The sequence below is a fragment of the Xiphophorus hellerii genome, chromosome 6 (genome assembly GCF_003331165.1).
Source record: "Xiphophorus hellerii strain 12219 chromosome 6, Xiphophorus_hellerii-4.1, whole genome shotgun sequence".
Classification (NCBI taxonomy): Eukaryota; Metazoa; Chordata; class Actinopteri; order Cyprinodontiformes; family Poeciliidae; genus Xiphophorus; species Xiphophorus hellerii.
Window position 1 is genome coordinate 25,431,813 of NC_045677.1, and position 12,426 is coordinate 25,444,238.

At 38.4% G+C, this 12,426-nt stretch overlaps 1 protein-coding gene across 1 annotated transcript in view; it reads right to left on the reverse strand.

Moving 5' to 3' along the window:
• Positions 1–5,737: 5,737 nt before the first annotated feature.
• The window catches only part of lig1 (ligase I, DNA, ATP-dependent), a 71,351-nt gene continuing 64,662 nt past the window's right edge, over positions 5,738–12,426 (reverse strand). Inside the window, exons 25-27 of the mRNA XM_032566364.1 lie at positions 9,724–9,867; positions 8,987–9,079; positions 5,738–5,909 (exon numbers count right to left, since the gene is read on the reverse strand). Coding sequence (XP_032422255.1) covers positions 5,835–5,909; positions 8,987–9,079; positions 9,724–9,867 — 312 coding nt within the window. The 3' untranslated portion in view covers positions 5,738–5,834. The remainder of the gene's footprint in view (positions 5,910–8,986; positions 9,080–9,723; positions 9,868–12,426) is intronic.

Genomic DNA, 12,426 nt, shown 5'->3' on the forward strand with positions numbered 1-12,426 from the left:
ATTTAGCAGCTTTCTTGTTGTTCAGGAACGCATCGGAGAGCAACTTGTGAGTATTTTTGCTTTGTTTGTCACTGCTGAGGCAACCGACATCAGCAGCACATAAATGACTCATATTTGCATCCCAAGTGATGCAATCTGCAACAGCAGTAGAAAACTTCAGATTTTTTCATAGTTCAGAGACAATGGAAGTCTTTGTTGTCTTTAATCAAACAGGATCGGTGTGCATCACTTGAAAATTTTTAATTATTTCCCCTACGTGACAAATTATTTGCAGAAGTTCACTGTTTTGTTGAAACATCCTATAAATTAAGTATCAGGTTCGGTTTAGCTTCATCTTTCACATTTAGGGCCGACATCATACAAAGAGCGTAGCAAAAAGGAGGAGATCTGACATCATGAAATCCAAAAGGTTACTGGCCAACGCTCCTGCTCAAGAAACAAAAACTATTGATATGCCGTGGGCTCGGCTGCAGACAATGGAAGGGCCTGTCCCACCTCCTCTCCCTCATGGCCTGGCATGGCAGAGATGTCACAGAGAGCACCAAACAAATGGATGGAGGGATAGGAAGGGAAAGAAAGGACGGGGAGGCGGTGGAGGAGAACAAACGCATTGTTCTCGGGGTGGAGAAAGAGGTATTGTGAAGAAGACAGATAGCTTATGTGGGAGAATGGAGTGAGGGAGGAGGGCGGGGCGCAAATAAGGACAGAAAGGTGAAACCTTGCTCCTTCTATTTATTAATAGCTGCCCTCTTTTTCTTTTTGCAGTCGGAGATAATCCATAATGCCGCTTTAAGGGGACACATCCTAAAACAGAGACACTTTCAGCACAGCTTCGCCTTTCATCTCCTTCAGCAGCAGATCAAAGATCAATCCAGGAGCATTTTCTGTCTGGGAACGCCACAGAGCCTCCAGTGAGTGCCTAACAAGTGGAAAAAACCACAGGCGCTGAGCAGGCAGGTTTGAAGCAGCCTCCCCCTGCAGGTGCAGGCCTGGCCGGGTGACTTGATGTGAACTAACAGCACAGCTGTTTGAACACGGGCAGGAACCTCGGTGGGAAAGGAGGCTGGTGCGCAGCAACGTCCCGCAGGAGAGCCAGCTGCCCCCCTCTGTAAACATCAGTGACACAAACACGTCGGGCACACACACTTTCACTCAGTGTCTTGCAAAAATAATCCTTTTTCAAAGAATGTTAACCCAAAGTTGACCACTGATTTGAAGTGGAAGAAAAAAAAGGAATATAATCAGAAAAGTGAGCATTGTAAAAATAAATATATATCAGTGATAAACAGCAAAATTGTGACAGGAAAAATCAATGGCTAAAAGAATAATTTCAAAATGTTAATTTGATGTGAAAGTAATCAGTGTTAGTACATTGATTTTATAAGTTGCTTTAATTCTAGAAAAAAAACCCAGTTATTTTCCTTAAGTCAAAACCTTTTCAATAATAATAGCAATGACATCAAACCATGAACGAAAAACATGTTTTACCTGGAATTTTAGTTTTCTGGCAACCACAGCTGCCAGCGTTTCACCGCAAGATTTCCTTTTTTTTTTTTTAAGTGTGGCAAGAAACACTTATTTTATTCTACCATCTGGTCAAGAGTGAAATGTTTGCCTAATCTTCTTTGCTTGATACCCAGATCCAGTCAGGATGGATGCAGACTATCTGTGAACATCAATTTCCAAATCTTGCGACAATTGGATTTAGCTGTAAACTTTGACTGGGCCACTCGAAAGTCATTTGAAGCGTCTAACACGATTTTGTTTGTATTTAGTCCAATCAACCCTTACAAGCTTACCTGTTCCCAGGAGAAATCACATCCCATGGTTGTGGAAAAGATGTTAGTCTATTTAAGAAACTATTGGAGAAAAACACCTGAAGAGATCACAATATCTATTAAAATTGGGCTAAAACTGTCCGAGGCATTATTAAAAATTGGAAGGAAAGTGCAAATGTCTTTGTACACTTGAGGTAAGCCAAAACTAACTTACACGTTACTATTCAGCAGAATATAGGCGCATGTATTAAGTCAATAATTCCTTAATATTGATTAAAAAACATTAGTTATCAGTGAAATAGTGTGACCATGGAACAAGACATCTTAAATTTTGGGGAGTCAAGTAATGTATGTATTTGTCTCCTTCCACTTGACAGTTACACACTACTTTGTGTTGGTTTGTCACATAAGCTACATTGACATCTGTGGCTCTAAATAAAGAAAAAAAACATTAAAAAGGATGTGAATACTTTTGCGAGGATCTAAAAACTGTCTTATGCAGCCATTTGAGGAGGCTCCTTTTCCCTCAAACAAGCTCAAAAATGAGTTTCGACTGCGCCGCACCTTCAGCTATTTACTACAGTATCATTCTGCAAACACAATAAGCAACTGACTTCATTACATATTTGCTTTCTCAATATTTCATGCTCTGTTGCTTGTTTGATTTCTATTATGGCTTCTTCCATTTCTCGCTTTGTGTTCAAGCCAACCTCGAATGCAACAGTACAGCTGACAGCCATTTGAAATTCAGATTTTAGGAACAACCAGCAGGGCCCTTAGTTTCTGGTAAGGATGAAGGAGAAAGAAAGAGATGTGCTAATGATATTCATGAAGTGTCAGAAGTAACATGCAGGACAGGAAATGAATAAATTACAAACAAGGAGAGGGAAGGCATTAAGAAACTAAGCCTAGCTTTACACAAAGAGATAAAAAAGAGGGGGAAAAATAAGCAGCAGACAGAACTAGACTTGGAATTTCAAAGCTACAATGACTTCTTTCTCAAAGATCTTGTTCAGCAGACGCAGAGCAGCCCACACACAGAAATAATGGACAAACCAACAGCCACACACTGGGAATACTTGCATACAGATAAACCATAACAAACAGCACCCTCACATGCTTTTGAGGACAGGAAATCCAAACCACTCTGCATGTGAAAACAGCGACATTATGCCACATGCCGAGCGAGTCACTGCAGCATTTCACATGTAAATGCGACCAATATAAGCTGGAAAGTTGCAAACTGGCAAACACAGACACAAGAATTACAACGACGGCGCTTTCGGTTTATTCCCCTGCATCTCGTTGCATTCAGTGTCGTCTCCTGCTGATGCAAGAGAGGAGCGATAACCGGCTGCACGTCCACCCACTTAAAAGCAGGGTGCTGAGCCGTGCATGTGGGGCTGCATGTGGGCAGAGTGGCACATTATCTAAAACACTCATGAGCAGATGTGAAGCAGGTTGGCCATGCTCGCTATGTCGTACCTCATTACTCGATCATTTATGGTAAGTGCTAAGGGACTAAACTAATAACCAAGAAAATTAGCTTGAGGAAGTATTTTTTTAATGGTTTTTATGGCACTAGTGGCCTTTTTTTAAACAGTGACTAGACAAGAGAAAAGGCAAAGAGAGAAGGGAATTGAACCAGGGACAACTGCGTTGAAGACAAAAAAAAAAAAACTGCGTTGAGGACTGTAGCTTGGCCGGTCACCATAACTTTACTGAACAATAAATTGTCCCAGAAGTTATTGCGATAAATGATGATGTTGTTTTGAGACCATTTTCAAGTAATACAACGGTAATTTCATAATAATGCAAGAACGCATTCTCAAAGATTAATTAACTTTACATTTCCATCTCTATATTCTAGGTCTGATTGTTCCATGTTTCCAACACCGCACTTTGTAACTATCTTTATGTGTCTCTGAAGGTTCAGGTAGGAGTTCAGACTCATTTGTTCCTCCTTTGGTTCAAAGATGACTTCAGTTTTGTTTCTGTTCAACCGGAGAGAAGGATATGGCACATCCATACATTTAAATGTTCATCTGTTCAGTGCTTGAATGTGTTCAGTCACCTGGTGACATTGTGATGTAGAGCAGTGCATCATCTGTATAGTTACAATAACTTATCTTTGTATTTGTTATAATCTGAGCTAGAGGTAGATTGTGTAAGAGTGGAAATACTCTTTATGGAGTTGTTTTTTACTGAGGAAATCTGGCGCCATAGAAGGAAAAATTGACCTGGCTCCCAGCTTCCCCTTTGCGTGCGAAGCCGAAGTGAGACTGGAAGAATGTCTGGGAAATAAACTGTTTGGATAGATAACAATAATAATTGGCTTGTTTTGCACCTTTGAAATGGAGCAGATGTTGGAGGTCAATAGGTCTGAATATTCCCCTGAATATTCCCAAAGAAACTCCAATACACACTCATTTGAAAGCTGATAGAATTCTTACGCAAGGACACACGTCAAACACGGGCAGTAATGCTATTGGTCAAAACTTACCAACTTACACCAATGAAAATGAGATTCTATAAAACAGACTGACTCTAAGAATATGAGGAGATTTTGGGGAGATATTTGAGATTTGACTTTGTACTGTAAGATGATCTGTGGAACAGTGTAATAAATCTCCACCTGCCGTGGCCTGCAGTTGAAGGACTCGTCTCTGAGTATTATTTCTTATCTATAAATATAATAAAGAGTTTAAGACCTTTTCCAATCCTACAATTGTAGATATTAAAACTAGGGGAACCCAGCATGGGGTTTTTAACCAGTCAGGTGTTGCAGCAGATTTAGATCCAGATCTCCAGTAATATAGTGCAGAAGTCCAACAGAACTGTGGTTATCACTGAACACTTTGTGTCAGTGTCAGTACTGCGGTGAGCACCGAAACTGGACTGAATTACATCAAAGTGGTTGGTCATTGTTAAGAGATTGTTGAAACAGTTTTTCAATCACTTTGCTGATGGCTGGAGGTTGGAGACTTGCCTACAACTGTGCAATAGCAACTTGTTCAGATTTTTCTTTTTCAGCAACTGCTGTTTTTAAAATGTGAGGAAAAACACCCGACAAGAGGGATGACTGAATCAGATCAGACACTATGACGGTCAAATCTACTTTCACACTTTTGTTGCATTTTCTTGTCACACTGCCTTGTTTTTGACAGAAATGTTTCAAATATGGCTATTGTAACTTCCCTGGCAGTCGGTATGCTTTCGGTTTATTTTAAGGCCAATATTTTATTTTTTCACAGCGCTCCCTGCAGCTGTTGTCCTTGCTCCATGTGAGTACCTGTGAGCTAAACAAAACTCCCTGAGAAGATAAAAATTTCCGACACAGGCACTCGTTTTGGAAAAAATTCAGAGAAACTCTCACAAAACAGAATCAAAACAAACCCATCACGAAGTGTCTCAGTTTGTCACAAGCACACCCATTTCTCAGATGAAATCATCATCCTGCTGAAAACTCCTCTCTACATCATAATCGCACGTCCTTGGCTCTCAAACTGGCCCCCTTCCCGTCTCCTCCTCACGTCTATGATTGATTCAGGCTGGACAGTTAGCAGATTTTCATCCGTCCCATGCTCGCTGTCAGGGCTTCTCTTTTGTCCTACTGTGAGCAACTGTCAGCTCTGCATCTATTCCTGCTCCTAATAACTTTCCTGGGCAGTTGGAAATCTCCTTGGCTTGTCCTCCTATTTCCGATTGCGCTTTTTTTTAATTTATTGCTGCTGCAGGAGAAGAAGCTGGGCACAAGTATTGGTATGCCACCTGCGTGCTTTAGCAATGTGAGTTTCAGATAAAGATCTATTAAAAGCGGTAACTGCCAAATCGATGATGGTTTGGGGATTTATGTGCACGGCATGCGCCGAGATGTTTATGCAATTTTCGCCCTCAAAAGGGAAACCGTAATGAGTGAACGTGCAGCTTCAATAAATCAATAACAAATTACAGGAAGCTTAAAACTGGTAGACGCCTTTATTTTCATTCAACAACACTGAAAAGGAGAAGATATTTACAATTACATTGAGATTTTCATCATATGGCTGCAGAGACTCAGTAGTAGTCCTCTGGGTCAGCTTTCTCCCCTTGATTCTGAATCTGTTGCTGCTTCTTGTACAAATCAGCGATCTGCAGGGATCGAGGAGGAGGAGCAGCGTTCAGATAGATAGAGGGAGAGGAAAACAGAAAGCAGGAGGGAAGGAGGAGAAGATCATGAAGTTGGGTCAGTAACATGAAGAGGAAAAGCTAAAAATAACAGTTTGATTATTCATATCCCGAGCTTTGAAGTCAGTGACTCGGAGCTGCTGACTGGGAGACGGAGGGTGTGTTCATTTATCAGGGTTTAGGTCGAGAAGAGAGGTGAGGGGACGGGGTGGGACAGTGAATAATGGGCACGCAGCAGGGGGACTCAGAGAGCAGGAAAACAATGAAACATCACATTATTTATCAAGGTGAAGCTTTGATTCTCCACCTGAAACAGACTGGGCCCAACATGTTCTGGCTCAAGTTCAGGTTCTCCTGATTTCCTCCAACTTCAATGTTTTAATTTAATCCTGAGCATCATCACTGGATGGAAACTCTGTCTACAGGTGCATCACAGTGAATTAGAATGTTATTTCAACTTTATTTAAGTGAAAATGTAAAACTCATATAGATTTATAACAGACTAAGCAATGAGTTTCCAGAGTTTATTCTGAAAAAGGAGCCCCAACCACTTAGTGTACAATGCAGGAACATAGTTTTCAATAAGATGATTTTTCTGCATTAAAAGTAATTTCATTGAGATTTCAGTTTTCATTTATAGAAATAAAAGCTTGAAATAAATCACTGCATGGAATTTCTGTTTTCTTTTAGAGTTGAATCACTAATAAATTACATTTTGAAAGCCATTCTTATTTCTTGAGATGCAGCTGTACATTTACATGCTGCCAATGTTCCACCTTGATTCCCAAAAGTAATGAACACACCTCCACACTCTGCATTCGAGTCACAGACAGTTTGGAATGTAAAACGGTTCAGATGGGACTCGGGTTTGTCAAGGAGGTATTGGATCTTCGGCCTTAGTTTGTACATCAAGGACAACTTCTGTCAGACCTGTGTATAAACTTTTAATTCATATAGATTTTTCCCCCTCTGAAACAAGATAAAAATCAGACGGCATCAAAATAGTCAGACGCTGCGTCAGATAGCATATTTCCCTGTGAAGCTGTGACAGTCAGTGAATTTCAACAGCTCTGCTTTTTTTCCTCGGTTTGTGAGCATCAGAGCAACTCGGGGAATCAGATTGTATCCAATTTTTTACAACATAACAAAATTCTCCTGCAGTGTTTTAAAAGAACAGCAGGTATTAAATGGTGAACTGTGGTAAAAAAAAAAAAAAAGTGTCAATTTTCTGTTTAGGAGCTTTTACATGTTCTTGCTTATTTCATATGAAAAAAGGAAAGCAAAGAAAAACATAGAAAATTACATATTTTCTACTTGCTTATTAAATGGAAACTAAAAATTCAAATAAGCCTTAAAGATGATCTTGTCATTCCTCTAAAAAAACTAAACTAAAAAAACGTAATGAACTTGCAGCAAATAAATGGTGATTTTTTCCCCTTGTTTACATATGTAATTGTTAAATATCTGCAATGTAATTGCTGAATAAAAAATATTGTTTGTATGAGATGGTAATCAGAATTAGAAATTAGCTCAAAGAAAACCTGAAACCTGCCAAAACCGGATCAGAGCAACTCTACCAGATGTAAACCAAGTTTGAATCATTTCTCACAACAAATTGATACTTTTTGTGCTTTACGAGAAATAAATAGTCTAAATCTCCTGCTAAACTAAGCCGTACTTTAATTCTGCTTAACGTTGATGATGTTGGTTTCCATTTTAAAACATTACATATTATCTGGTTTTATTTTTTCACAAACATTTACTGTTTATTTAGGTGTATAGTAAGACTGAAATATACGACAAAGTATTAGTGCCATGCTAAAAAACGTTCAAAGGTACAATAACAAGATAAAAGTGATAAAATTAGGAGAGTAAAGTCATAATATTACGATTTTATTCTCGTAATATGACATTACTCTCATATTTCAACTTTATTCTCATAATTTGATCACTTTTATCTTGTATTTTTAACATTTTTCACAATATGGTCCTACTGAGAAACATTGCACAATAAATATTTAAAAGAATTAAATATAAATTCTGGGCATGTGGTGCTTTTAGAAACTAAAAAAGAAGTCTCAAAAACTTGCGTTTTTAATCTTTTTCAATAGACGACAAAGCTGCTTCTCTTGGTCCACATGGGGTTAATTTCTTCTTCCAAAAATTATCTGATTAGATGCTTGAAAAGACTATGTTTGTGTTAAAGTTGTGCTAAGAGGAGTTGGCCTGTCAGTGAAGCTCATCCAAGCCTTAAGTAGCAACTTGATGCTAAACATGTAGCAGCAGCACGGACGTCCCCAACATTAATGTCAGCGTCTGCAGTCCACATTTCTACAGAAGTTCCATGAATGGTCAAGGCTTCATAAAACACAGGAAATCTGAATGGGTAAAATAGTATTTTGCAGGAATCTGACAGTTGAAAAACATAAACAAGAGATTAAAAACAATAAATATCTTTGTTGCTGAGCTCATGTTGACACTTAATCAGGAAAAAGGGCATCAGGATTGAAGATGTTGCTCGTTTTGTTGATTTTGATTAAAATGTGATTAATTCCAGACCAGTAAAATCCTTGGAAGTTTGTGGTTGCGATTGTAATGTGGCGACTTTAACAGTGACTTTTTTCAAAGTGTCGTACGTTGGTCTGAATCTGCAGCTGAGCCTGAAGGAAGCAGCAGCTTTCAGTGAACAGCTTTGCTCAAACTGCTGCAGGAGACTCCTGCATCCACTCCCGCTTGCATGAAAAATAAAAAATAACACGCTGTCCTTGCAGGGCCGCTCATCCTTGAAATTTTACAGGTCCGCTTTTGTGAAGTGACCATGATGATATTGATTATGATGCGCCACATTTCTGTGACACTTTAAAAGATCCAAACAAACATGACAGATTTTTTTTTTTAAACCGTGTTGGAGTCATTTTTAGACTGCAGAAGGTCGACGTGCTTAACCTTCTGCTTCAATGCTGTCCGGTTAGCGTGTTTGGTCGTGTACTGGAGGCTTTGTGCTTTAATGCTTGGCTGGTTTTCTACTTAACGTCACGTACCTGAGCTCCGGTGGTGGCGTCCTCGGGCTTCTTGTCGTCTCTGATGCGAAGGAAACGAGGGAACCGCAGAGAAATGCCTTTCTCTGCATCCACCTGAGGACAGGGTTAGCCATTTTAATACTGTAAAAAGCTGCCGGTACATGTGAGCACTTATTCCTTGTAATTGTAATGCACTCTTTTAAGATTCAGGACTTTAAAAGTAATTATGAGCCCATTTGTTGAGTTTAATTCGAGCTGCAAGACTTAACCCTTTGTCCTGGTTTAATTTATGCCTTTCTAAGCCTTTTATTAGCTTCCGTGTGCTGAAGTATCACATTTTCTTTTACCCAATACCCAAAACTGCTTGAAAACGAATCAAATGCTGGATGTAATGACTTTATCCAACGTTTTTGAAGGATTAGAAAATATGTAAATTCCTTCTTTTTTCACTTCCACCTCATCCAAAGTGCAGGTTGTACAATTGCAAAAGCAGAAAGCTTGACACAAATGTAAAAAAGACAAATATATTAAAATACCATGTATTTTCAGAGCTGTATATTGATGCTAAGTTTTTACTCTGCCAACCCACTGCTCAATAACAAGTATCGTTCCGCTAAATCCGGCTTCCTTAGCAGCAGTTTCATTAACTCAAGTAAGACGCATTAATAATGACTCTTCATTCAGGGCAGCAGACCAGAACTGACGGGATTTATCTGCAGAAACACACAAGGGAGCGGATTAACGCCGGCTGAACTGACCATTCCCATGGCAGCCTTGTAGACGGGTGACAGCGAGAGGTCGGCGCACTTCACCTCCCAAACCTGCACGGCGTCCAGCCACACGTCGGGCTCGGCTGATTGGTCCACGCGGTAGTATGGGCGGGGCTTGGCCAGGGTGTGCTCCTAGAAAACAGGAAATCAGGAATGTTAAACACAAGCTGGTTTATTTATTCCATTCTTTTTCTAGAGTTCAGTCTCTTTAAGACAAGTTTTAATATATAAAGATGAAAATTCACCATTAATTTGTAGAAGTTTTTTTTTCTTTTACAGAGGTCAGGTTTTAAAATGTGAAACCCAGATGGGTGGATGATTGACTGACTGGACAGACAGAACAGGAACACAATGATGCATCAAAAGAGATTGATGGACAGAAAGAGGGAAGGATGGATGGGAAAATGACTAGAGTGGAAGATGAAGGGAGAGACAGAGTGGATGACAAAGAGAATCAAACCAGCAGGTAAATGGATGGATAGATGGATGGAAGTACTAGACAATGCAATTACAAAATAAAGTCTGGTATTTTAAATATTTGTCTGTTCTTTTAAAAAAACACTATTTTATTTATAATCCACTTTACATTTAAATCTCAAAGTAGGGGTGCACTGATTGCAGTTTTCTGGCCTATCGTTATAAAGCCTATCTTTATATCGCTTTATAAAGCGATAAATCGAACTTATCGGTTCCGATTTTGGCCAATTTTTTATGTTTGTTTTTGTCTGAAATGTTGATGAATATAGCAAGAAGGTCACTGAGTTGTAACAGTGGGATGACTGTTGTTAACTGGAAACATGCAGTCATGAGCTGATGGGAAGGTCTGTCAGTCAAACCTCTCTGATGGGAGAGAAATAAAGGCCAGAGGTTGATTTTTAAACCTTTGCCGAGGTAGATAAGATCAGCGGATAAGATCGGCTTCTCAAAGTGCTACAAAAACAAACTTAGCCAATGTAAAAACAATAAAAACTCATTTAAAATATCAATCATAAGATCTCAAGAACAAGAATGTTCATTTAAAAGCTTTAAGCAAAAGCTTCTAGTGTGAACAATAAAATTAAAACATTTGGAAATCTTGTTAAAGGAATAAAAATGACATTCCTGGAGGTGAATCGGTATCTCAGTCTGACCTTGATTTAGATTAAAAAAACATTTCTGAGTGAATTGTTAACTAGACTGTAGCAGGCCAGATAACTAGGTCACATTAAAGCAGTGCTGCTGTTTCCCAGCACATTATTTATACTGTAGGAATTCAAGGTCTAATGCTCTAATACACACTGAATTACAATGCATGAGCTGGCAGGTGTGCAGTCTTATTAAAAGTTGTGGCTGATTGTCATAAGTTTTGTCGAGACTCAGAGTTGTAGTCTGTAAATTACACTCAGAAACATAATTCAACTTTTTTTATTCTGATGCAACTCCTAAAAATAAAGAAGCAAACACATTTAGTATTAGTCCAAAATGCATCTGAACTTTAGAAACACCTATTAGGGCTGTTGTGTTGCTTTGGAGAGCCATACTCAGACTTATTAAGATGAAGAACTCAACTATCAATGCTAATCAGCAGCTCAATATTCATCCAGTAGAAAGACAGTTTTAAAGTGCAGCTTCACAGAAAACAAGTGTCAGCATTATTTTTAATCAACTGGCTTAATACAAGCTCAACAACTCACTAGTGTTGCAAGATATAAGAACAATGTAACACTGACAACACTGTATTTCTATCAGTATAATTTACTCATTTCGACTTTTTGAATTTTGTTCACTACAAACAAGATGCAAATAAATATCTGTTATTGCACAATAACATATATTTCCATTCACTATAAAAAGATGAATTTTCTGTTTGATAGGAAATCTGACTAAACCTTCTCTTTCTGGTCAGTTAGGATTACTAAAATTATTTACATTTATAAACAAAACAATATATATATATATATTCTTGCTTTTTTTTTTTTTACTTTTTTCAAATTCATATGTTTATAATAGATGGATATTTGGTGGAATTGACTTTTAAACTAGATTTAGGTCAAACGTTTTGGGATTTCCTTCCACATGCTTCTCTGAGTAGCTTGTGGGATATTAGCCCATTTTTCCTGAGAGAACTGCAAATCTTTTCAACTTTGGGGACACTTTTGTTTATGTGAGTGAAGCCATATTTCCATCAACAGTTTTTAATGGGCATTGTGAAGTATCACTTTAGAAAACGTTGACGGAAACGGCAAAATTCTAAATGACTTCCTCAATTTTGCAATTTCCCCCAAATGTAATGAAGGCTATTAAGGCCAAATATTTCCACTTTAGTTCAATTAAACCGCAGGAAATGTAACTAAAAATTTAATTGTCCCAGAATGCATTTGTGAACTTTTTGCGTTGCTTCTGGAGTAACGGCTTCTTCCTTGCAGAGCGGCTTTTCAGTCCATCCTCAGTTAAAGCTCTGTTTGTTCCGTGGAAAAGACATTCTCTCCTGCCAGCTTCACTCAGCATCTTTAAACGCAAAGTTCTGAATTTAAAAAAGTAAAAAATACTTATATAAATACATTGGCATTTTTATGAATTTAGAGTTTTAGAAATAATTTTGATAAACCTAACTATCCAAAAACAATTTGCCTGATTTAATGTCAGACAGTTTGAAAAAAAGAAGTTTGTGTGTCTTATAATTTAGTGAATGGAAATATCTGCTTTAATCCA